The 26,599-nt window shown below is 37.5% G+C and overlaps 1 protein-coding gene across 1 annotated transcript in view; it reads right to left on the reverse strand.

Annotated features, from left to right (window-relative positions):
• The window catches only part of LOC115995275 (kinesin-like protein KIN-14B), a 29,825-nt gene extending 6,038 nt beyond the window's left edge, over positions 1–23,787 (reverse strand). The window contains exons 1-16 of the mRNA XM_031119780.1: positions 23,402–23,787; positions 20,755–20,878; positions 20,368–20,454; positions 20,048–20,218; positions 19,817–19,923; positions 19,090–19,221; positions 18,788–18,966; positions 17,695–17,856; positions 16,688–16,779; positions 13,152–13,303; positions 12,349–12,522; positions 10,204–10,350; positions 8,249–8,437; positions 6,259–6,330; positions 5,909–5,964; positions 5,586–5,811 (exon numbers count right to left, since the gene is read on the reverse strand). Coding sequence (XP_030975640.1) covers positions 5,586–5,811; positions 5,909–5,964; positions 6,259–6,330; positions 8,249–8,437; positions 10,204–10,350; positions 12,349–12,522; positions 13,152–13,303; positions 16,688–16,779; positions 17,695–17,856; positions 18,788–18,966; positions 19,090–19,221; positions 19,817–19,923; positions 20,048–20,218; positions 20,368–20,454; positions 20,755–20,878; positions 23,402–23,611 — 2,280 coding nt within the window. The 5' untranslated portion in view covers positions 23,612–23,787. The remainder of the gene's footprint in view (positions 1–5,585; positions 5,812–5,908; positions 5,965–6,258; positions 6,331–8,248; positions 8,438–10,203; positions 10,351–12,348; positions 12,523–13,151; positions 13,304–16,687; positions 16,780–17,694; positions 17,857–18,787; positions 18,967–19,089; positions 19,222–19,816; positions 19,924–20,047; positions 20,219–20,367; positions 20,455–20,754; positions 20,879–23,401) is intronic.
• Positions 23,788–26,599: the final 2,812 nt, after the last annotated feature.

Here is a 26,599-nt window from a genome sequence, read left to right on the forward strand (position 1 = left end):
TAGAAGCCAAGGTGTGAAGGAAATCATCCACATCTCCCATCTCCCAATCATTAGGATCCCTAAGTAAAAGAACCTTCCAGCTTCTTCGAGCCTCGGTCCCCAACTGTTCGAGAGACGAGGCCACAGAAGCCTCTCTATTAGTGGCAATCCCATACACTACCGGGAAGGATAGGTGGAGTGGTAAGTCCCCACACCACTGATCTGTCCAAAACTTCACTCTATTCCCCACCCCTACCTCAAACCGGATATATTTGCTAAAAACCTCCCAACCTTTTCGGATACTTCTCCATAAACCACATCCATGAACACCCCTACCTAGCTTGGAAGACCATCCCCCCCACTCTTCCCCAAACTTCAAAGCTACAACCCTCCTCCAAAGACGAGTCTCCTCAACCCCAAACCGCCATAACCATTTTCCTAATAAGGCTCTATTAAAAGTAGTTAACTTCCTTATCCCCAAACCTCCATTAGCCTTAGGAGCACACACCTTATCCCACCCCACCAAATGAACCTTCGAATCCCCCCACATGAAGTCCCTCTGGATCTTCTCAATCTTATTAGCCACATGCGAGGGAATAGTAAAAAGAGATAAATAGTAAGTAGGAAGACTAGAAAGCGTACTCTTAAGAAGCGTCAGTCTACCTCCTTTTGACAAATACAACTTCTTCCACCCGACCAACTTCCTATTAATTTTCTCCAAGATAGGATTCCAAATAGAAGGGGACTTATGGGAAGCCCCCAACGGCATACCAAGATAGGTCATAGGCAAAGACCCAATCCGACAACCAAGAATCTCTGTCAAGGTATGAACATTATTAACCTCCCCTATTGGAACCATCTCACTCTTCAAGGCATTAACCTTCAAACCTGTCACAGCCTGAAAACAAAGGAGAAGCATCCGCACATGAAGGATCTGCTCTATTTCCGCATCACAAAACAGCATAGTATCATCCGCAAATAGAAGATGCGAGACACATTCCCCTTCACCCCGTCTCCCATCAGCCTTAAAACCCCTGATCAAGCCAGCACCTTCAACTTTTTTCAACATTCTACTTAAGACCTCCATCATGACCAAAAACAACATTGGAGAAAGCGGGTCTCCTTGTCTCAGTCCCCTCGAACTCCCAAAAAAATCAGCTGGAGCCCCATTAATCAAAATAGAAAACTGGACAGTAGAAATACAAGTGCAAATCCATCTACACCACTTCTCCTCAAAGCCCATTCTCTTCAAAAGATCTAGAAGGGCCTCCCAATTCACATGATCGTAAGCTTTCTCAATGTCTAGCTTACAAATCACCCCCGAGATCTTACTCTTTACTCGACTGTCAACACACTCATTGGCAATAAGAACTGAGTCAAGAATCTGTCTACCTCCCACAAAACTATTCTGAGACTCAGAAATCAATTGATCTAAAACCCGTTTCAAACGATTTGCCAAAACCTTAGACAAGATCTTGTACAAGCTCCCCACCAAGCTAATAGGCCTGAAATCTCAAATATTAGAAGCATCATTCTTCTTAGGAATAAGGGCTAAAAAGGTAGTGTTCAAAGACTTCTCAAACTTACTATGGTGATAGAACTCCTCAAAAACTGCTAGAACATCACTTTCCACCACTCTCCAACAATGATGGAAAAAAGCCATAGAAAAACCATCTGGACTTGGAGCTTTATCTCCAGCCAGCTCATTAACAGCTAGAATAATCTCCTCCTTCTCAAATCTCCTTTCAAGCCAACCCCTCTCCGACCCATCTATCTGATCAAACTCCAAACCTTCCACAAAAGGCCTCCACTCCTCTGTCTCCTGATACAAATTTTTATAAAAATTTACTACTTGGGCAGCCACCTCGGATTCCTCCTCATAAATCACCCCATCCACCTCCAAAAAACTCAGATGATTAAACCTTCTATGGGAATTAGCCACCTTATGGAAGAATTTAGTATTATTATCTCCTTCCTTAATCCATAGCATCCTTGATTTCTGTCTCCATGAAATTTCCTCCAAGGAGAGAAGTTTCTCAACTTCAGATCTCACCGCAACTCTCTCACATGTCTCTGCATCAGAGAGGCCAAACTCCCCTTCTTTGGCATCTAATAACTTCAAAGCCTCTAATAGTTGAGTCTTTTTGCGTCCGACATGACCAAACTCCAACCGATTCCACTGAACGATGTCTTCTTTCAAAGCCTTCAGCTTTTTGGCAAACACAAAATTAGGAGTACCAGAGAAAGAATGCCGATTCCACCAAGAATGCACTCTATCAGTAAACCCTTCCGTCTTTAACCACATATTCTCAAACCTAAAAGGGCTTTTCCCCCTTGCCATTCCCCCTATCTCCACTAGAATTGGGAAATGGTCTGAAATAGGGCGAGGTAAAATCCGTTGAATCACATCCGGATAATGTTCCTCCCAATCGGGAGACACCAAAACTCTGTCTAACCTAGACATCGAAGGCTGATTTGATCCGCTAGACCAAGTATAGCTCCCTCCCTCCAAAGGCAAGTCTATCAAATTAAGATCCTCAATGAACTCTGAAAACAATTCCATAGTCGGAGTAAGACGAGAATTTCCCAACCGTTCACTAGGGAAACGAACAATATTAAAATCCCCGATACAACACCAAGGGACGTTCCAGAAATGATGAACACCTACCAACTTGTCCCACATTAGCCCCCTCGCATTGTCATCAACTGGGCCATAGACCCCAGAACACGCCCAAATGAAGCCGTCTCCCAAACCTTGCCACCAAACAGACACAGAAAAAGAACCCACCAAAAACTCCAACCTTTCTAAAACCCTACTATCCCACATCAACAACACCCCACCGGCCGTCTGGACTGCATCTAAAGCCACCCAATCCACATAAGGACAACTCCACAGGCTGCCAACCATTTGTCTGTCCAGATCAGAAAGCTTAGTTTCTTGAAGGCAGATTACATCACACTTCCACTCACGCAATAAATTTTTCACTATCGAACGTTTCCGGCTGTCATTCAGGCCCCTAACATTCCAAGAAAGAATTTTTAAATACATAAAGACATGAATTCCCCAACTGATAAATTAGCTCAGCAGCCAGCACACTACCTGCCATCATAATTAACCGAAGATTGCAAATTCCTCAGCTCTCTCTTCCCCTTATCCTTATAGATGACAACTTTTCTAGAAGCTGTTACTTTCCTGTTCAACACTTTGGCAGCCTCCGTCTCCCTCTCAATCTTTTGTAACAAAGCAATGCATAAATCCTCATGTCAGCTCAAAGGCAGCCCCACCAATTTACTAAAACTAGGAAGCCTGTTCTTTACCCATCTAGAAATATCCAACGTATTCTCACACTCCACAATCTCATTACCACAATTCAATTCAGCTAACGAAGGTAATCCAAAGGGAGTGTTAGACAACAGAGGTATAGATAAACTTTCCTCTCCACCCAAACCCATGTCTGGACTAATCAATCCTTCCACCGCCAAAACACTCACCCCAGGGACAACACACAGTGTCTTTGAGGGTATCACTGCCAGACTGGGTTTCTCAAGATCAAGGACAGCTTCCGTCCTAACAATGGCATAACTGTCCCAGCCACCTTTATCCCCATCATTGTTACCCAATACCACAAGCCCAGCCCGGTATAAGCTCAAGAAGAAATCAGCTAAAAAGCATTCAACCGGTGACCGGGAAAACCCCTTGATTGACTTACCCGGTGTCACCATGGGATCATCGGAGCTATTTCCAACGGAGAAGGTTCCGGCGGCCTTGCCCGGTGGTAACGCAGGCACGACGGCGCTAGTTCCGGCAGCGGAGGAGCCATCGGCCATAACCGGAGGCAACCAAGGCTCGTCGGAGCTGGTACCAGCGGAGGATGGGCCGTCGGCCACCAAAGGGACTGTTGCGCACTGGACCGACTCTACTGGCTCAAGATCGAAAGACTGGGAGAAGATCTTGGGGTGCGCCAATGTCCACGGGGGCTGGGCTGATAATCCTTCTCCAGTCAGAGAACTCTCACCCACTTCAAAATGACTTGGGCCTGAGAAAACTGAATGAAAATGGCCCACACCAGCTTCGGTCAACACTGGGCTTGTACCTAGGCCCAAAGCTGGGTTAATTCCAGCCTGGTTGGTTCCCCGTGGAACCCATTTAAGGGTCTTAGAAGCTTCTTCATTGCATTTCCATTCTCCTGCCCGTACATCCCCTCTGATCTTCATATCTCCTCTTTTCTTTCTAACCCAGGAAACCCGCCTCCTCCCTGTCACATCAACCTCCACGACAAGACCTCTCCCTGTCCAGTAAGATCTCCTATCTTCACTCCTCCTCCCCTTTTCATAATCTTTTGAATTCAAACACAGACTTGGACTTGGGAAACGTATCCTATCTGCCAGATTTTGCTCACCTACCTCTACCATCTCATTAATACGTTGCTCCCTCCTCACCCCTCCCACCACCTCCTTATCAGACTTACCCACCGGAAAAGCCCCTGCTTTTGCCCCTGCAATTCTCAGATTCAACTCCATTTTCTCCTCTCCTAACTGAGTAACCTTCCCCTTGGCTGTGAATCCTAGTTGCTTTAGATTCTTTCTATCCTCTGTTCTTCTGTGAAAACCTTGCACAACTTCAGCAAAAGTTCTAGAATTTTGAGCCTCCAAGTTATGCCTCCGCACCTGAGGAATGAACTTAGGAAGACCTTTTCCACCCACCGCATAATGAGAAGGATTCAACAATTTTCTTAGTTCCAGACCAAAAGCCCTCCAACCATTTCTCTCTTTGCCTTCCGGAATAATAAGCGACCTCCTAGGCCCACCAGCTTTGAGTTCAGTCAACAGCAAGAACTGACCGGAGGAGTTAGAGCTCCATTGAAGAGTAAAAGCAGTGTCACCTTCTCTAAAAGTAAAAAACTGTTTGGAGTTCTCCCCAACGACAATGTGTTCAATGTTAAACATCAGCCATTGTGCTGCATTCTTGCCCATAAAAACCGATCTCATAAAGAATTTACCCCTCTCAAAAATCCTTAACAAGAAATAACGACCCCCTTCCTCTACTACTAATTGAAAAAAATTGGACTCAATGATGAAACTACGAACCCCTCCCATGCAGAAAGGATTACAATTTAGCCACATGTATTGTTTTCCCAATGTCAGAACTTGTTAGAGCCTTTCTGGTGCCCCCATGTTATACAAAAATTAGAGAAGACCATTCCTGAGGAAGTTACAACAATATCAAGCATCTAAAAGAAAATAAGCATTTTTATAAATTAAAGGTTAATAATCTCTATTACATAACTAAATCATACCATATTTATAAAGATATAAAAGGCCAGTATTATGATCATTCAAATTGTTAGAAATTCCACAATCTTATTCCATGTAAAAAAAAAGAAAAAAAGGGGGGGGGGGGGTGTGGGTTAATCAAGGATTAAGAGAGTACATATGTAGTGCTTGTCATGACATAAACATCATTTGTTATATTACTTTCCCAACATCTCTGAAAAATTACAGAAGGGCTCTTCTTCCCCATTTTGAAATGGAAAACACATTATCACCGCATGAATAATAATGTGACAGTAAACTGAAAGGATTGTAGACAGAATGACTAGGCATACCAGCATCAAAAGCTTGTTTGCCCCATCTGAAATGGCAGCAAGGCTGTCATATTGTTCAGGATCAAAGTCATTCAAGGCAGAAGTAAGATACTCTCCTGCAGGGGTTGTTTTAACTTTCTCAGAACCCGATTTCACCAAAGCAACTGTGCCATCACTCTTTTCTGCTGCCGATGGCAGAGGAATAACATCCATTGAACGTCCTTTATTATTGCTATTATTATCAATCCTTTTTTAAAAACAAGGACAGAGAAATCAAATGAGCAGATATTAAAGAGAATAAGACAACAATAACAAGCAATATCAATGTCAAATTAAAGTTATACCTTCCCTGCTCCCGAGGCTGAAAATTCACATGTCCTCTGGATAATGGACTTGACACCTGAAAAGAAAGATAAAGAGATTAGATGTCTAGAACCACCATTTAGATGGAGCACTGGAGCACAATTCCACAAAATAAATTCACTTTGTCACTCCAGCGCCCAGCAATCTTAAAAGGAGAGCAATATAGTTACAAAAAATTCATTACCTAACAAACCTGACAAAGCATCAGGTAGAAAATATATTAAAAACAATACAAAATGACCGAGAAGTTTTAACAGTTTTTCAAGGCAAAAATTTCCTTTTTCTGGATAGAGATGCGCAATTATTCCATTCTGAGCAAGAGAAAATCTACCTGGGCTGATCCAGGCAAAGATGCTTTTTCTGTTAATCTATCAAACAACTTCTCATTTTCTTCATGTAACCTCTGCAACAACAGAATATAAATGATCCTATCAGAACATAATGACATTTAAGGGAGCAAGATGGTGCAAGTCTTTCAGGGAAAATGGATTCTGCTATAGGTCATTGCTATAAATCCAAAGGCATAGTCAGGCTGTGAGAACATATTTCATAACATTGGCTCTGGTGAAAGATGGACTCACTTCCATCCTAAAATGATCCTAGAACACGTTCATTTGAACAAGATTGAATCATTGAAAGCTCTCATGAACCTGACATTCTAAGATCATGTGCTCTCACAATTTTGACATTCCAACTAAGAGTTATTATAGGTACCTTTATCAGCTGCAAATCCACACAAATCTGGGAACACCTCTTTCAAGACTGTTTCCCACTCCACTTATCATGCCAAATCTATCCCAACCTGACCTAACACTCCTCCGTAAATTACAACCATGATTACTACACGCCCATTTTGTTGACCAACGACCCTATTCCTTCCCATTCTTCAAGGCAACAGCCTGTCTCCACAAGTGGTTATCTTCCTCCATAACCATTCGCCTAGAAGGGCCTGATTGAAAGTGCTAAACTTTCTAAACCCCATGTTGTATTGGAGAACACACAGTATTCCAATCTTCCATATAAAATTGGAAATCATCACCCTAATCTCCCCACCAAAAACCCCACTACAATCTTTCTAGTCTATTAACCACATATGGGGGGGAATGGTGAATAGAGGTAAATAATAAGGTATGAAGACTAGATAATGTACTTTGATATACAAAAATATGATATTGATAGCCATAATCAATATAAAGTACATGGTTGAATCAAAATATACACCAAAGGCAAAGACAAAAAATAAAGCACAAGAATGGTAACTAGTGACTTCCACACCTAACCTAAAAAAGCACTTTGCTATCTATTATTGGTTTTGAATTAATTTTGCTATGTTTTTTGAAGTTATTAATAATTATTAATTATTTTGAACATTAAAATAAACACAAAAAATGCCTAGAAGATTGTTTACCCAAAATGTCATCCTAATTTTTAAAAAATTATCATGCCAGTGTGTCTTGTATCATGTTGTATTTATGCTTCTTAGCTTCGCGCTAAATTTAAATAAACAAATAAAACTTAAGAGGAAAAAAAAAAATGTTTAAAGTGCCCTTTGCTTTAGGTGCTTCGCCCTTGGTACTATACACACTTCTACCAACACTAGATTGAATATGTATTATTATAAAAATTATTATGATAACAATAAAAGCCCAACTATCTACTTAACACCTCCCCTCCCCCCCTCCCCTCTCCCCAAAAAGACCCCAAGTATCTAATCTAAACTCAAAATAGAAACAAGCTTTTGCACAATCTTGAAAATCATAGATTATTTTTGTAAGTAAATATTTCATTTAACAAATGCAGAGGTGCACAACTGGCCATAATAATGGTGGGAGCGTAGAAAGGAGAGCAAAGATAACTGGTCAAAACAATTCTGAGAGACCCCTCACATTTATCTAAGATCCACAAATAGTAAGAATCTAGTTAAGCAACCTTTTGTATGATAGTATGAGCCCCTTCCAAAAAACAAAATCCCCTAAATATCTAATCAAAACTCAAATAGAAACCAGCTTTTGCACAATCTTGAAAATCATAGATTTTTTTTTTTATAAGTAAATATTTCATTTAACAGGTGCAGAGGTGCACAACTGGCCATGATAATGGCGGGAGCGTAGCAAGGAGAGCGAGGATAAATGGCCAAAATAATTCTGAGAGACCCCTCACATTTACAACTAAGATCCGCAAATAGTAAGAATCTATTTAAGGAACCTTGAGAATGATAGTAAGAGACCCTTCACATTAACATCTAAAATCCACAAATAATAAGAATCTAGCTAAGCAACCTTTTGAATGATAATATAACCAAAGTATTAAGTACTACAGACCTCAATTAGTGCATCACGTTTTTTAAGTTCCTCTTCAAGTTTCTTGGTCACTGTCACTGCCGAAGAATCTATGCCATCCTCAGTTGCCTTAGAAGATAAAACTCCAGGCCCTTCTGAGCCAGATGTTGACCTGGCTTCAGTGGAATGAAGAGCATCATTGAGTTGCAATTCAACACTTTTAATTTTGGCCTACATCAGAAAGGAGATAATAAGAAATACTTAAGAGATGCAAACATGTAAGGAAGCAATTTCTTGATTAGGATAATATGGTCAAAATGCGACTTATGTTAATGAAATTGCAACATATAGAAACTCAGTTAAATTGTCACTAAAAGCTGAAAGTCCCATATAAGTGAAACTCACATGCATGTTCAAAATACTTGAGGATGAGAAAGTACCAAACTAGTCTGATAACAACATGAAAAGTTATAAGACAACTATACAAAAATATGATGAGTCTCCTTATCAAACAACCAATCAGTAAAAGACCAACTGCCAAATTACCACCCCACTGTTTCCTTAGACCAAATACAAGAAACTCAGAAACTATCTCATTACAAAGGGATGCAGATAATAATAGATTGGTGTTGAATGTGTAAGAATAGTGTTCAGCAATAACAATTCATCATTGTTTCTTACACTTTCAGTTAACTTGAAATAAAAAAATAAAAATAAGTGAATTGAGTTTTTCCAGTTAGCATTTCTTGCAATTCATTAATGTTTTCAATGGGTTGTAAGTTAAGATCTCTGGCTTCTTAATATAGTCCCATCATAAGGAAGATGTAGCAACACTGTTCAAGGAATTGTGCCAATGAGCTATGGCTCAACTGGCACATCCTTCTCTCATAATAATGGATGGAAGGTGAGGTCAATGGTTCAAGACCCACTAGGTGCATATGTAATTGACCAATAAAAAAAATTGTTAAAGGAATTGTCAAGTGACATCAATTATAAGTCATTACCATCATTCACTAGATAAATAACCATATAATTTTTTTTTTTTTTTTTTGATAAGTAGATAAGTAACCATATAATTGTGATGTATATATCAATATTAGATTAACATTTTGAAAATATAGTCCAATACAGTGCATGAAAACTTCCAAGAGAACCTGTTTAATCTATCATACGTGAGAAAAGCCTTATATTTAGCAACCCATATATCAACCTAAAACTAACAATATGCCAATGGTCCCTAGACCAAGTTTAGTTATTATTGAGTCTTTGTATTTAGCTTCTTTACTTTTGGAAGTTGTTAGTTAAGCTTTCCTAAAATAGGGGTAAGTTCAGTAATTTCTGGATTTTCTAGAATAGGCTGTAATGTGCATACCAAAGGTCCATGAATCTTATTTTATGTTTTGGGTCCTTTTTCTATTCCGTTTACAAGTCCTTAATTACTTTTCTTTGTTATTAGGAATCCTAATCTTTCTACGAAAAAAGATCATTTAGAAAATTAGAAGCCCTAGTCTTTCTAGGAAAGGGATTGGTAATAGCCTATATAAAGGCTTCATGTAATTAATAACACATATAGAGAGATTGGATTTAACAATATTACAATAGTGTAAATACCTTCTTTTTCCTAAGTGTTGATTGCTTAGGAAACCTAGGTGTGATTGCCTAGGGTTTTATCTTTCTTTTCTTCTTGTTCAATTTACTGTTTTAACTCAAAACAGCCAACAAATTCCCTCAAGACTCACTCAATCCATTCTTTTTATTACCTAATCCTACATAATCAATTAAACATCAAACCCCGTTTAAGAATCCCAATTTGGTGCTGTATTTAAAAGATCCTACATCAAAACCAATATTAGAGCCTACTAAAGCTTCTGTCCTGTGTCAATCTCCTCCCCCCACAAGTAACGGATTAAGGATAAGATCATAGGTTCGGTCCTATTCAAGCATGTCAGTTGTGTACTTTAAAAAATCAAAAAAGGGAGGAGGGGGGGGAGACCAACCTGCAAAGTCTGAATTGTCAAATCTCGCTGCTGCATCTGCATTTTTTGATCTTGCTCCAACTGTAATAGTTGAGCAACTTGATTTCTGAGCTGAGCATTTTGCTCCTTCTCAATCTTAAGTTTATCCACCAGCATAATATTCTCTGACTGCATCAGATAAGATAATGAAACGGCTCACTGACATGCTTAACAAGCAATATGATCTATCCTGACAGTAAAAGACCATTTTCTTTTTTTCTTTTTCTTTTTTTATAAGGACAGTAAAAGACCAATTTGGAACACAGACTTTGCTGTTGAGCTAATTAAAACACCACTTACATAACCCCAGTGAAACAACATAATTAACAAAAAAAATATAATTTCAAATGTTCTGACAAGCTAAGAAATAAATTTAACTGCAAACTATTGGGCAAACAAATATAGTAAACTTCGCTTCAGAGCTACTAAAAAGTGTAAAATTACCAATCATTTAAATACCACATAAGTACCACTCAAACGTAAGAAGTTCACTCAAATCTACATGACATACATTAAGAAATAAAAAGCAAGATTATACAGCATTTTAACCATCCTGCACCAGCAGAAAACATGAAAAAGATTGCCCCATAGTAATATAGTTCCCAGTAAGAGTCTTGAAGCTAATCAGTGAACAGGGTGGGAGGGGTTTTTGAGTTGCACCTTTTTTTACAGTGGGAGGGATGGCTGTAGGGTTCATTTCTGCCATGAGATGTGGTGCAGAGAGACATGCTAAAGAGTTTAGTTTACAAATCCTTCTACTTGGCAGACAAGGACACTATAGTGGTAAACAAGATAGCTTGTCTGCAGGGGTTTTGCATAGGTGTCCTAATTTTTGAAATACCTCTACAAGATTGAGAGGTGCACACCATGTTAATTTATTTTGAGCTCTTGCAGGGAGCTAAGGTGCTGGGGGTTTGAGAAGATACATGAGGTTGGCAGCACAGTAGTACTAATTATTTGTGGTTAGCTTTTTAAAATAAGGCCTTTGTTGGCTGCCGCAGACATGTTCCTTGGAATGAAATTTGGTGAACTCACACTTCCACTGAGGAGCTTTTCATTGTTTGTATAGAAGCCCTCCAGAAAATCCTCAAGGAGGGTTATTAAAACACATTGGGATTAATGATACATAGTGTAAAAGGAATGAGGAGTATGTAGATCATGTCTTACTACATTATTGGGTCTCTGAGGTTTCTAAGATTTAGCATGCAAAGTTTGATGAAAGAGGTTAGCCTGGAATGTGTTTATGTGGAGTATTATGCTGGAATAAGATAAACCTTCAAAAGAATAGCATGGTTCACTCACCTTACCAAGCTCACTTTCCTGAAGAGCGTTTTTTATTTGCTTTTGGGATTTGTCATTCCCTATTCCACTTCCATTTCTTAATCAAATTTATCCTTTTTTCTTTACTGTAAGTGTTAGTGCTGGCTAGCTACTTAGGTGTTTGTGCCATTTGTACACTCCCCATGTAAATTGGTTGCATCAGCTTCAGTGCATTTTAGTAAAATCGCTTACCTATTCATAAACGAGTGTTGTGTGTGCTGGAATGTGTTTATGTGGAGTATTATGCTGGAATAAGATAAACCTTCAAAAGTATAGCATGGTTCACTCACCTTACCAAGCTCACTTTCCTGAAGAGTGTTTTTTATTTGCTTTTGGGATTTGTCATTCCCTATTCCACTTCCATTTCTTAATCAAATTTTTCCTTTTTTCTTTTCTGTAAGTGTTAGTGCTGGCTAGCTACTTAGGTGTTTGTGCCATTTGTACACTCCCCATGTAAATTGGTTGCATCAGCTTCAGTGCATTTTAGTGAAATCACTTACCTATTCATAAACGAGTGTTGTGTGCGCACTAATCAGTAAGCCATATCCAACTTGGGATCCATTTAAGCAAACATACAAGGCTGAATCAAAAAAGAGCATTTCCACTCCTGAAAACCTGATCCAACTGGTATGCATACCTTCAAAAAATTACTAGCACTTTTCATCAAAATCGAGTGAAGGGGAGATATGAGGCTAATCACCAAATAAGATTCAATAAGCTAACATGGGGACAATGTCAAAACTTCATGTGAACATATAACTCATTATGGAAATGGAAAACTATACCAAAATCATGTAGTTACAAAACCTTTAAATCCGACTGCAGTGTGAGAGAAACTTTCCACGCCTTTTGAACTTCATTGAAGAGTAGGACAGACTGATCATTTGCATCTTTAAGAGCCTGTTTTAGTCCCAAAACCTCTTGTGTCAGATCTTGGATTTCTTTCCCCTTTTCATACAACTCTTTACGTGCATCATTCGCCTACAAGATTCATTACAAACTAAATGTTAGAGAAGAAAATCTGTCAAAACTGTGATTTCTTTGGGAAGTACAGTGCACCAAAATGCATTGATTACATTTTGTGGACTTGGAATCTTTATTTGGGAGAGAAAATGAATCCTCTAATCAACCCTAGCTTTAACTGTACAAGAGCTTCTTCTACATAATTATCTTTACATAAATTTTTTCTGTGGCACTTTTTTCTCTAAGATATAGGGTCCTTCCTCCCAAAAACGATAAAGTAGTAAATTAACTTTGTTAGACTCAACATTTATTTTGGGAGAAATCAGATCCTCCAATCAACTCCTCACTTACAACTGTAAGGGAGTAGCTTCTCCTTTTATTTTTTTTATTTTTAAACAAAAATCTCTTTGGAACATTTTTCTCTAGGCATGGGGTCCTTGCCACCCGGCAGCATTCTTAAGTTTTCATTCAGTGGTCATATGGGAGTTCATGGCACCCTACTGTCCATACCCAGCTGTTATCACCAAAAGGAGGGTTAAAATTATTAAATCAAAACTAGTGCCACAAAGTTTCTCTCTACAGAATGAACAAGTTTATGAAAGCAAGGAAAAAGCATTATCACCTAGTCTTTAAGAATAGGAACTTACAACATCTCTCCATTTCTTAATCGTATCTCGATTGCCAAGGCTTAGCACAGCATTTCGGGCTCTGCTAGAGAAATTCAGAGATGATAATGTCTCAGACAAATTCTTTACATTGGGACTTATGTTAACAATCATCAAAGTTTTCGAACTTCCACCTACAAAAAGAATAAGATTTTATAAAAAAGTAATAGTTGGTTAAGAATGAAAATAAAAGCAGAGAACTTTTCACAAGACCAAAGAATAAAGATGCCAAGAGCCTTGTAGCTCAAAAGCATTGCTTGGGCTCCTTTATGAGTAAAACCAGGGTTCAAGTCCCACCTCCCCCACCCGTTGTAACAATTCAATCATTGAAAAAGAATAATGATAATTCTATTAAAGATCACTGAAAAGAGGGGAGAATGAGAAGAAGAAAAGCCAGTGTGGTAGAGTTCCATATTTAAGCATGTAAATGTTAATGCAGACCAATCGGCCTCTAATGCAAGTACATTGTTAACGTCCACCATCTGGAGTAAAAAAAACAACTAGCTGCATTTATAGAGCTGATAGTTGATAATCTCTTATGCGGGGATCTACTCACTATACTAATACAAGTACATGAACCTGAGGCCCAGAATATGTTCTCTATTTTTAAAAAAAAATTTAAGATTGGTGTTTCTTTATCACAATTCTCAGGCAAACCCATGTGCTTCTGAAGTAGGAGAACTTTTGGGACAGTTTATTGTAACTTGCCACAAATCCAATTGAATATGTTCTCTTTAGAGGTGTTTCTGATAATACTCCCTCAATTAAAACAAGAACATATCCAATATGACAGGTAGCATTAAGTTTGATTTAGTGAATTTGGCGCCTTATCCCAACAGGACCTGTAATAGACGAGTAAAAGTTGGTTTTAAAATTTAAGACTAAGGGCATTCCCTTAGCTGCCCCTATATGCTTGGTTTATCCAGGACCCTTCCATCTAGTGAATAGGAAGTTGGGTCTAGTACCATGATTATTCATGTTTGCAGGTTCCAAGTTATTGAGATTTGGCAAATCCTTTTGTTAACAATTCTTCAAAAAGCTCAAGTGGTGAATTTAATCAATCAACCATTATTCCAACCCTTATGTGTGGGCCCAAAAACCCCCCTTAAAAAGTGGGGCTCAACACGTAGGATTTTCAACTTTTTAAATGAGAGGTAGAGTGAAAGCAAAATTCAAACCCAAGTCATTGCTCTGATACCATGATAAATTACCAATTCTTCCGAAATCTTAAGCTGTTAGGAAGTAGCGAATTTAATTATATAACCATTATTCCAACACCTTCTACACACACCCACATGTATGACTCAATGTATTACAATATTGCTCATATGTCAAATCAACTTATTATTATATTTAATATGTATGACCTATTGTAATAGAATGTTTACAATTCTAAATTATTTTAGGCTTCCATTGGATCTTACACTTAGTACAAAATGCAATCTAGGAATCTCAAGATAGCTATTGTTTTACACCCAAAGTTGTAACATGGATTTGTCTACGTGGGCCACTATCTCTACCTAAGCTTGAAATGCAAAACCAACAACCAACAACTGACACTTGCCCACAAACCCCCTCCCTTAACTCCAAGACAAACCAACAACTTAAAAGTAAAAACATGGTATGTCAATGATTATATTGAACCATATCATAAACTAGTTGACAAAAGTAATTTACAAACAATCTCTTCATCTACCCATGACGTTTGACTTTTGGTTGACCTCATAATATTGTGCCACATAAGTTTTTTAGGCCTCACAAATTTACACAATTATTTTAATATATGTTTTATGATTGAATTTAAATTGAATTATATATTTAAACCCTCCATTAGAACCTAAGAAAATCATATTTTCTTTAAATAGTACTATATAAAATTCCATACACAAATACAATCATAATAAATGCTTAATGCTAGAATATATAGTTTCATATACAGTCACAATCATAATAAATGTCTATTCATAACTACCATAATTATCAAATTTCATATTTAGACAAAAAATTATATTATGTTGAACTTGTTTGTGCATTGTGCAGGTTACCAACTAGTTAGATAGGTAAAATCAAAATCTTTGTCCTGCTAAATACAAGGTGCCAAAGAAACTCTTCCATGAACTGAGTCTCTTAACAAAAAAATCGACTATCATAATCAAAAGGTATATATATATTTAAAGTGATTAAAACTTAAACCATACTCATGAGTATAAAATCATAATTTTCTCTATTTGAAATGGGGGAAGTTTTAAGATTCTAACAGGGTTACAGCACTAGAAATCAGCTTGAAGGGAGGCACACAGAATAATCCAAGTCAAAAATGGGCCTCATAACAGAGCGGCTTCTGTAGACTCATCTTTGATATGCCAAGGAGCGGGGGATAGGAGAAATTGGGATGTTCGTTTCATTCGGGGTCCTAATGATTGGGAGGCAGATATGGTGGATGATTTCTTTCGATTCTTGGCATCCAATTTACCTTCAATGATGGATGGTGATCGTATGAGACAGAAGTTGACGAAGAACGGGGATTTTAATATGCATTCGTTTTATCATAAGTTACATGGTTCTTCCTCCGTTGTTTTTCCATGAAAAGGTATTTGGAAAGTTAAGGCACTCTTGCATGTCTCTTTCTTTGTTTGGACAGCCGCATGGGTTAGGATTCTCACAGGAGATAACTTGCAAGTTATGGGCTTTGATTTCGTTGACTAGTGCATTATGTGTCGTTGTTGTGGGGAGACAATGGATCATTTGTTGTTACACTATGGAAAGGCTTATAGGCTGTGGAGCTTTGTCTTTAGAACTTTTGAGATTTCGTGGGTTCCCTCACATCCGATGATAGATTTTCTATTTAGTAGGTGAAATTGGTTGGGGAAGCATTCATCTCACATTTGGAATTTAGTTCCGTTGTGTTTGATGTGGTGTATTTGGAGGGAACGCAATCAACAAACTTTTAAGGACATTGATAGATCAAATGACCAACTGCTTGCTCTCTTTTCTGGCTCCCTTTTTGATTGGTCCAGGGCTCGGGGACTCACATCTAGTGATTCTCTCCCTTTGTTCCTTAGCTCTCTCTTTCTTTGTAATTAGTGCTTCTTTTATGTTTCTGCTTCTCTCTCTTTTTTTGTACTTTTTGATATGCTTTGTGCTACTTTGCATTTAGCAGTTTTTTTAATATATATATCTTTCTTACCTATAAGAAAAAAAAAAAAAAAAAAAAAATGGGCCTCATATCATTTTAAAACCAAAGAGGCTATGATGCCAACTAGGCGTCCCTTCAGCAAATCTACCATCAGATTTATACATTTACTCATAAGAATAGTTTACTCGTCATCTCAGTATCTACTGAGGCAATCTAAACGTTAAAAAACAACAAAGAGCAGTAAAGCACTATAAGAAAGGCATGGTACTAAAATTACCACAGCTACCATTACTCACGAAAGCTGTTTTTGTTGCCCTTGCAATTATATGATTATAATAACTGCTAGCATAACTTCAATAACACTAGAAAGAGAATTGAATACCTAGTGAGTCTCCAAGTATCTGTGTAAGCATTGAATTTTGATAAGGAACAACATCCTTCTTTGAAGTCAAAGATGACAAAACATCCCCCAACCTGCACGTGTAACAAAAAACGCAATAAGAAGGAAAAGGCCAGAGTGAATGATGACAGTTCCACATGTTGAGAATATGCTGCAAAAGTTTAAACAAAAGAATCGGACAACAAATAACCTCCCCTACCTCACCCACCACCAAGATCAATTCAACATTAAATGAATGTAAAAATCTTTTTTTTTTTTTTTTTTTGAGGATAAACGGCAGAAAATGAATGTAAAAATCTTGATTAAGTAATAAAGCAACAAACACACCAAGACACATACATGCATACATACATATATACATATAGAGAGACAAAGACAAAGGGTTGGGTTTAAGTTACACTTAACTTTTGTAAATGTTACATCACTTAACGATTGTGTATTAAATATTTTTTGCACTCTAAAATTATATACAAAATTTGAGTTTAAGGATAAGATAGTAAATAACATCTTATCAAGAAAAAATTAGGCATGCATGTTACGAACAAATAAAACGTATAATTCAATGGGAGGATTTTTCAAATTTATTTTGATACAATACCAATTCTCCCAAAAAATTACGTGGTTAGAAAATTGTGAATTTAATCGTTTAACCAACATTCTAACACACATCACACGTGGGTCCAAACTCCTTAATAAGCATGGCCCAACAAGTGGGATTTTATACTTTTCTATTGGAAGATAGAGACAAGACAAGTTTTAAACTCAGGTTCACAAGCACCAATACCATGATAAATTATCAATATTCTAACATAGTCCAATAGAAAGTAATTAAATGGTGTAAGATTAACAAAGAATTAAACCATTTGTAAATGGATTATGTATGTGTATGTATAGTACAAGGACCAGTAATCCCATTGTATGGAGAGAGTGCATATTATGCTTGATACGCAAGCAGCATGTCCAAGTTAGGATAAGCTAAGATGACATACGCTGAAAGTGACTTCATAACATGCAGCAAGTCTGTCACGTGCTCCCCACTATCATCTTCCCCAATTGAACCCTCACTTCCAGCCAAGTCCCCAAGAGAAAGCTTGCTGTACGAGTTCTCTCCAGTAATCAAATTGCCATAATATATATGTATTGTGACGATCCTAACAAATGAGACAAGAAAGTACACAGACAAATTAAAAAGAACATTAACGTAATAGACATACGTAAATGACGCACATATACAAATATACACATGAATAACTAGAAAACTTTGTCAATATCATATGTTTCCCTTTCTGAAATTGACAAGTTCTATCTTCTTTAAAAAAGAACATCAAGTTAAACATTTGGGAAGAAACTAAATAAATTTCATAATCTTCTAAAAACCACATCATTTGCCTTTGAGAGTAGAAACAAAAGATGAAAACATCTCCCATTTCAAGTTTTAAGAATGGGCCCAATGCTCACTTTTGCATTGCCCAGCTGACAGCCAAAAGGATCTACCATCTGATATCCCATTTAAAAATCAATAGTGCAAACAATCATGTGGATTTGATGATTCTGTCCATTTAATTCTGACTAAAAGTCGCAAACAACTTAGACTTTCATTTTCTTATTGTTCTCTTCTTAAAGTAAAGATTCATTAAAAGTGCAAAAATGCACAATCTAAAACATACAGACTTTTCAAGAATCTTTTTCTAAGTATTCAAATGAAATATTAAAGAGCAGGCCAAAATTCTTCTTTAAACTGAATCAGCAAAAATGTGAAAAACAACCAGAAGACTTGCTTTACATTCGCTGCTATAGAGCACAAACCATATTGGAGAAGCAGTTCAGGAACAGCTATACATCTGAACTTATTGGACAAGTCTTTTTACATGACAACCTGGCACTGGCAGTCTTATAACAGCAATGTGACAGGACTCCATTTCCAAGAGAAGAAGACAGCTTACTTTTACTCTTCCAAAATTATGTTAAGTCAACGTATAACCACAATCTAATAAAGAACCATTATAAACTTAAAAGCAGAAACAATATGGAAAAATCAACTAAATTTTAAGAATTTTTTAGGGCACCAAGTGAAGACCATACAAGTGAGAAACATTAAACTTTGATATGTCATTTCCCCGGCTCTGAAAAGCAGCCTTCAAAACTCTAGAGAATTCCAATGGATTATCAACTTTTTCCTGCACGAGTTCTATAATAGAGTCTGATGATCCCATCTGGACCTTTTGTAAACTGCTCCCTGATTCAGAAAGCAGATCCCTAACCTAAAAGATTATGAAACAGGTCTAGATCAAAAACATCACAATGGTGCTATGTTAAAACTATCATCTAACAAAATCAGAAAACAGAATATTTTTACAACAGGTAAGTTATGTAAGTAAGAGAACCTGTTCATTGTAGAGCTCAAAAATTGTAACAGAGAAATTGAATTGTGAGGTGAAAGTTGAATCTGAGTTGGCTAGATCAAACAACTCCTCAAAACAGCGAGAATATAAACCACGATCATGACTAGATCCTTCCTAAAGAAAATGCAAAAGCACATCAGAGAAGCAACCTACCAGGACAAATATCATGAAATTTACATGAAAAAAGATTAAAGCACCCCGGCAATGTGCACACAAGTTGGTCAAACATGAATGTATGCTCCAATTTGTTTCATATACAAAATTTCTCCAGATCATTTTAAAGTGGGTGAGAGAGAAAAGAAGAATCTACCACACAAGAAGAGGAGTCAGTCAGATGGTGAAAATTAATAATCATTCTACTTTACTCAACTTGAGTCAACCAAGCCTTAATCCCAACTAGTAGTTGAAAACTTGGAGTCAGCTTCATGAATCCTTGCATGCCACTTGGCCCTACCTAGGGCCATACCCTCATTTACCTTTCTTCCCAAGTAACCCCTTATGTGGGACCAAAAAGAAAGGAGGTAATTCAAAATGCAAAACCCTCTAATCTTTAAAACAGAACAACCCCAACTTAGAAGCCCTTAAAATTAGCTGGCAAGGCAGCACATTTTCATGCATGTATAAATATGTATGCAACATAAAGAATGCATCACATGCATGGAGAGAAATAGATCACACACAAACGAGAGAGAGAGAGAGAGAGAGCAACCATTGTGTGTGTTTTTCCAGAGTGAGTTTGTCCATAAGCAAATATGGAAACATTATATCCATCCAGAGCTGACTGCACCAGTGGCTGAACATCCCTGAACAGTTCAGCTGCACAAAAAACCCCAAAGATACTAAGCAACATAGCTGAACACAATATGAACTATTGCACGATAATTTCACACCATACAACCAGGGTGCAACAACTAAGAAAAAAAATGAATGTTATGCTTACCTTGTCCAACATGAGGTCCATAAACTCGGTCAAATTCAAAATCCTTCTTGGGGTTGGAAATGCTATCATCACCAGTATTGACACGGATAGTGCAATCATCAGGAAATTCAACAACAGAAGTTCCTTCATCTTCAAATAATGGCCTGGTACGACAAAATACCTTTATGTTACCTGAAACAAATAGCTTAGGTTTTTTAATAAAAATTACCATCAAATGAGCTTATTGAGAAGCACACACATCTGCATGTGAGTGTGTGTGTGTGTGTGTGTGTGCACGTGAGAGAGAGAGACTTTTGAAAAGGAAAATCACATAAGAGTACCTTTGGCTGTCAACAAGTCATTAAACAACTTTCTTTTCTCATTGATCAGTGGAGAAATTCTAGCCTCAGTTTCCAGGGCAACTTGATCTGATATTTGTACCCAAAAAAGATATTGAAAATACTGAAAACCTTACAAAATAAGTACAAGATGGTATGATGCATATCAAGACTGGCATAATTTTCACTTTTTTTGGGTAAGTAGCATAATTTTCACAAATTAACTATCCAAAGATGAAATAAATGTCCACCAAAACAGTTTATAATTGTGGCATTACATATAGATCCTTATACCCATATCAAAAATATCACTCATGAATGTCGGAAAGCAGTCTCATACCATCCACTCCACATATATCAAATGGAATACTTAAATTCACAAACCCTTACCTAGTTTACGGGTTTTCTCGGCAAGAACACCTAAATAACGTGTAACTCGATCAAGTTTAGCATTTGAATATTCCTGCAGCTCATTTGCTTCTTGCCTCAACTCCAAGTAATCTTCTCTTGCAATCTGCCCAAAATATGAGATATGGTTGTCAACAAGAAGAACATGTAACACTATCACATGCTCCACATAAACACCTACTAAATCACCATATGTAAAAAGCACCTAATAGGCAAACAAAAAAAAAATCACGATTTGAAAGCTCTAGAAGAGATTTAAACACTTCTTGATTTGCTTGACAAGGAATAAAGTTCCATAGGAAATAAAAAGGATCTCCAATATAGTTCACAACTATTGTAATTCTAGCGTCAACAAAGTGAAAGAACTTTCCAAGGACAGAAAAGTCTGCACCTCACCTGTTATGAGAATAAAAGATTTAAGTGGATATCAATATTTTACTCTCAGTTTCATCTTCTATGCTGATGCGGTTTACATGTGAATCTAGTCATGCAAATATCAAGTCTTGCATAATAAAATGGCAAATGAAATATTAATTGCAATCTAACACTGGGATTTTTTATAATTCAATAGTTGGGGTAGAGGGATTTGAATCTTGGACATCTCCATTGGAAACACTAGGAGATGTCAGTTGAGTTACCTTGCAGTTTGACACTGAAATTTTGGCCATCAAATCAACACAATCTAGATAAACTCCTCAAATGAAGAGAAACCTACTAAGCTTCATGTTAAATGTAGTTTATTGGCTCTTAATTTCTCTAGCCAATAACCCTGATAGTTGTAAGAACCTCCAATTATTAAGGCAAAGTTCATGCACCTCTAATCCAAATGTCCTGGCATCTAAAAATCATGATTAGATTCATCATTTTGTCACCTTTCATCAATGTAGAACCCCTAAGAAAAGGCAATTCTATAACCAATGTTTTTCATATAAGCAAATACATTGCTTACATTGATATTGACACAGAAGCAAGTGCACTGATTCCCAAAACCCCAACAAATTAATGCTACCAATCAAAGCAAACCCAGAGATATAATATTATAGAACCTTATCTAAAAGGAAACATTATTGACGAAAGTTATAGTTTAAGGCATCAAGTCTCCCCTTCATTGTCCCAACTAACTGAACCTGGACTTCCAACAAAAATTATGATTTACCAGTCACCTCTGCCCTTCCGAAACATTGCAAACTAATTACAGTACGTGATTTACATTTACCATCTCATCGCATATGCCAGCAAAACTAAACAGCATCATACTTCTTCTGACAAAGAAAAGAATTTAATTTTATTATATTTGTAATGCTGCCAGAGGCAAACATACTAACCTTTTTATGCTCAAGTTACTCCCAATTCCTAAAAATACATGAATTTGAGATTATGTTTGCTCTCCAAAAACAAATACATTTTCAGCATCAAAAGAAAAATGAAACAATTCTTCTAGTACCATGCCATTTGCCACAACATGCTGAAGTGGTTGACTATGAGTGGTGGACAATCTTTTTCACTTGGACCCTCCATTTTTTCTCCACCAGTCACAATCAACCTCTAATAACACAAAAGTTGTGTCCCTATACTTTCTCAAAATAAAACATACCTATCAACTAATCCAAATTCTTGGAAATGAATTCAAAAAATTATGGACACTTTTCTTCTATTTTCTTTGTTTGATAGATACGATAGGTATGGCGTCCACTCCATAATGATTACTCCCTACCAATAGACTCTCTTATTCGACAACAAAAAACTTTAACAGTTAAGTTAACTAAAACCCAACTTTATTTCTTTATTTTTTAAGTATGGAAGAGACTTTACGAAACACTGCAAACTAATTACAGCACGTGATTTACGTTTACCATCTCATCACATATGCCAGCAAAAATAAACAGCATCATACTTCTTCTGACAAAGGAAAGAATTTTTTTTTTTTTTTGGTAATGCTGGCATAGGCAAACATACTAACCCTTTTATGCTCAAGTTACTCCTAATTCCTAAAACCAATTTTAAAAAGCAGTAAAGAAACATGAATTTGAGGTCTTGTTTGGTCTCATTCTCAAAAAAACAACTAAGTTTTCAGGGTCAAAGAAAAATGAAAGAATTCTTCTAGTACCATGCCATTTGCCACAACATGCTGAAGTGGTCGACTGCAAAGTGGACAATCTTTTTCACTTGGACCCACCATTATTTCTCCACCAGTCACAATCAACCTCTGATAGCACAAAAGTCGTGTCCCTATACTTTCTCAAAATGAAACATATCTACCAACTAATCCAGATTCTTGGAAATGAATTCAAAAATTATGGACACTTTTCTTCTTTGTTTGATACATACGATAACTCCATAATGATTACTCCCTACCAATAGGCTCCCCTATTCGACAACAAAAAACTTACCCATTTAAGGAAACTGAAACCCAACTTTCTTTCTTTCTTTCTTTCTTTCTTTCTTTTAAGTATGAAAGAGATTTACCACCAACATTTCACATTAAATCAAAAATGCACTATTTAACAACCACCATTATAGCAAACTACTAAAAAAACACTATCACTAATTTACCACCACAACACAAACAGTGAAAATTTTTTTTTTTTTTTCAACGCTATAAAATAAAGTTAAGTAAAACATTGTTTACCTTAACTTGGTCCTTCAATCGCTGAAGCTTGGAGGAGAGCGAGAGCTTGGAAGACTCGGAATGGGACAAAGCCGATGCGGCGGAGATCGAGTACCGCCGGACCAGTGGTGCAGCACCAGAGGACCTGAAATCGCCTTGCTCAAACGACGACGTTTTCCGCGGCTCGAACCCGCTAACCTCCCAGTTCCAACGGTTCCTTTGCTCCCCCATTCACAAAACCCTAGCTTTGTTTAGCTTAGCTCTCAGATTTGATTTTTGAATCAGAGAGCTCCAAAATCTTCTGAGGAGAGAGCTTTTTTTCTCATCACTGGGGTCTGTGCTTTTTTATTTTATTTATTTTATCTCTTATAAATGGAGGGAGGGGGGCTTTTGGTTTTTGGATTGGGTGAGAGAGTGGAGACGGCGTCGTTTCCAATATCTATGTGACACTCTTCAGCTGTTTAGCTCACAGGTATATTTGTGCTTAACATTCGTTCACGAATCACGCTTCGCTCTCACATATTTCTCCTTTGCTTGCGTGGGGTGGTTTCATTAATTTTTAAGATAAGGAGGGTGGTGGAGCACGTGAGCGCGCGCGTGAGTGTTCGCTCTACAGGGTGAGCCACCCGCGCACAAATTTGAATTATGGCTAGATCAATGAAATTATATCGAACCGATATTAATGTATACATTGGATTTTGGTGCTACCACTTATGACAGGCATGTGCGAGTGCAACCCACGACAAAACATGGCCAGCTCACTTTCTTTCTCCGAAAATGTGCTGGACTCAACTCATATGTACATTTCGTGTTATAGTTAGGTCATAGGTGTGCATTATATGTATGAGACGACAATTAAATCAATCAATAAATTGGTTCAATAGTCCAATCTTATTAGTGACTAAATGATGTAGATCAAGGATCAGTGAATGGGCCAAGGTAACCATTTGATTTAACCTATGTATGAGATGAGCCAATATGTCCATGTTCGGTAACCTCGTCCTCGTGCCCAAAAGGGAAAGCTGGAAGCTGCGAAGCCCATTAGCTGTGTTCATGGGAACATCGATCAAGGCTGAAATTATTTGTCCGTGACCAACACAGTCCCGCCATGTTTGCCCATGATGGCAACACCTGTGTCCATTTTCGAACACAATCAAAATTATGGCTACGACAAAGGATTCACATGCCTCATAGTCGGGTCAAGCCTAGCCTATAAATGGACAAGCTCCTCGCCGTAACAAGGAATGAGAAAAAATAACTCCTTCGCACACTTCCCTTTTTAGAGGTTATTAACATGGCCATCGAAGACTTCCTCGTCACCTGTTTTTCGATAACCTCATCGATTCCCTTTTATCCACTTTTGCATGTGTTCGATGGTGTACGCAAAGCAATTTGGTGTGGTTTTAGGTCATATTTATCATCACACTGCAGGTGCTTTTTGCCCAAAACCCTTACCGCACTTACCTTAAATTGACTGATAATTGTGCAATATAATGTGATTTGATCATATCTAAGCTAGGTTGAGTCTTTTATTCTCATTTTGGGTTAGATTGGGTGTGATGGATCTTTTTGTGTCTTGGGCTGGATTGCTCCTACTGTACTATAACCCTATGATTCCGAGATAGGAGAGGCAGGACTGGCCTGACTAAAACACAACTTAGGCCAGCTTATAGGCAAATTAGGACCCTTCTTGTGCTGACACGCCCTAGCAGGAATTTTGAGCGTGTCACGTGCTCATGGCAAGAAATACTGCTACAAAATGTTAGAGCAAGAAGAACATAATACAACAGAGTTACTAAAACACTTTAACTAAAATATTTTCTACTGACAACTAAAATATTTTCTGCTAACAACAATAATACTTGAACAGTTCCACAAAGGAAAAGTATGACAACGTGATTACGGCAGGAATAGATTAATAGCAAGAAATCATGTTAGTCCTTAATCAACCATGGCAAAAGGAGATTAGTCTACTGAAGGAATGGACTTGAATCTTCAGCAAATTCGAGTCCAAAAAGGGGAACCAATCTCCAATGTGGGTAACTTCAAAGGGAAATCTTGTTATAGAAGTTAATCACTTTGGAAAATGGACCTAAATGGCTTGATCTCAAATTCTTTACTTGTTAGAGAGTGAGCTATTGAGAGGGAGAGAAGCGGGTAGCCTATTAGTGCATGCTTTACTCTTATCACTCATATTTTTATTCCTTACTCTTGGTTTTGTGTTTTTCTTTCCTTCTCTTACTTGTCTTCCCTGTTTTCTTTCTTTTTCCATTGTTGTTGTTGTTGTTGTTGTTGTTGTTTATTATGCACACTATGGCCTTTTTATACTGTTTGTCGTGACAAGATTTACCATTTTTACCCTTTAACTACTTTTGGCCTGTTGTGGATGTCCTTCCAAGACTGCCCAGCCACCACCACTACACTGTGTTGGTCATGCCACACCTCATTTCTAGATGTGGTGGGCCTTTTTTGCAACTCTAGGCTGAACTGTCTCCTGCAGCGTTACGGCCCAATGGTTCTGAGGTAGGAGAGTCAAGACTAGCTTAACTACAACACACCCCAAGTCAACTTGTGCACAAGCTAGAACCCCTTTGTTGGAACCTTGGACACGTGCCCATAGCAGAGGATGCTGTTACAAAAAAGTTATGGCAAATAGGTGTAATACGACAAAAATAAGAAAAATATGCTTACTGTTAACCAAAAAAAAAAAAAAAAACTAAATCATTTTCTTAGTAAATGAGGAAATAATACAGTGATATAAATGCGGTAGAAATGATTTAATAACAACAATAAAAAGAAAAGGAAATAATATTAATACTTGATCAATAAAAGGAAGAAAGATTAGTCTGTCATGCTTGATTTCTCAACGAAATCAAGTCCAAGAAGGGAACCACTCTTCAATGTGGGCAATCTCACAGGGAAGTCCTGCCACAAAAATTTCTCACTTTGAGAGAATGGGCCTAGATGGCTTATCCTTGAATTCCTTAATCCTCACTAGAGAACAGGTTGTTAGAGGGAGAGAAGGGAATAGCTTATTGGTCCATGCCCACCATCACACTCTTGCTCGCCCTTTGTTTTTCCTTTATGAGTTTCCTGTTTTCTCTCTTATCTTTCACCCATTTTCTTACTTGTTTTTCTCTCGTTTTATCTCTCGTGTTTTCCTCCCCCCTTCTTTTGTTCTTCTCCCTTTTTCTTTTTTCTTTTTTTGTCGCTACTGTG

Source organism: Quercus lobata, chromosome 6, assembly GCF_001633185.2.
Source record: "Quercus lobata isolate SW786 chromosome 6, ValleyOak3.0 Primary Assembly, whole genome shotgun sequence".
In the NCBI taxonomy this organism is placed as follows: domain Eukaryota; kingdom Viridiplantae; phylum Streptophyta; class Magnoliopsida; order Fagales; family Fagaceae; genus Quercus; species Quercus lobata.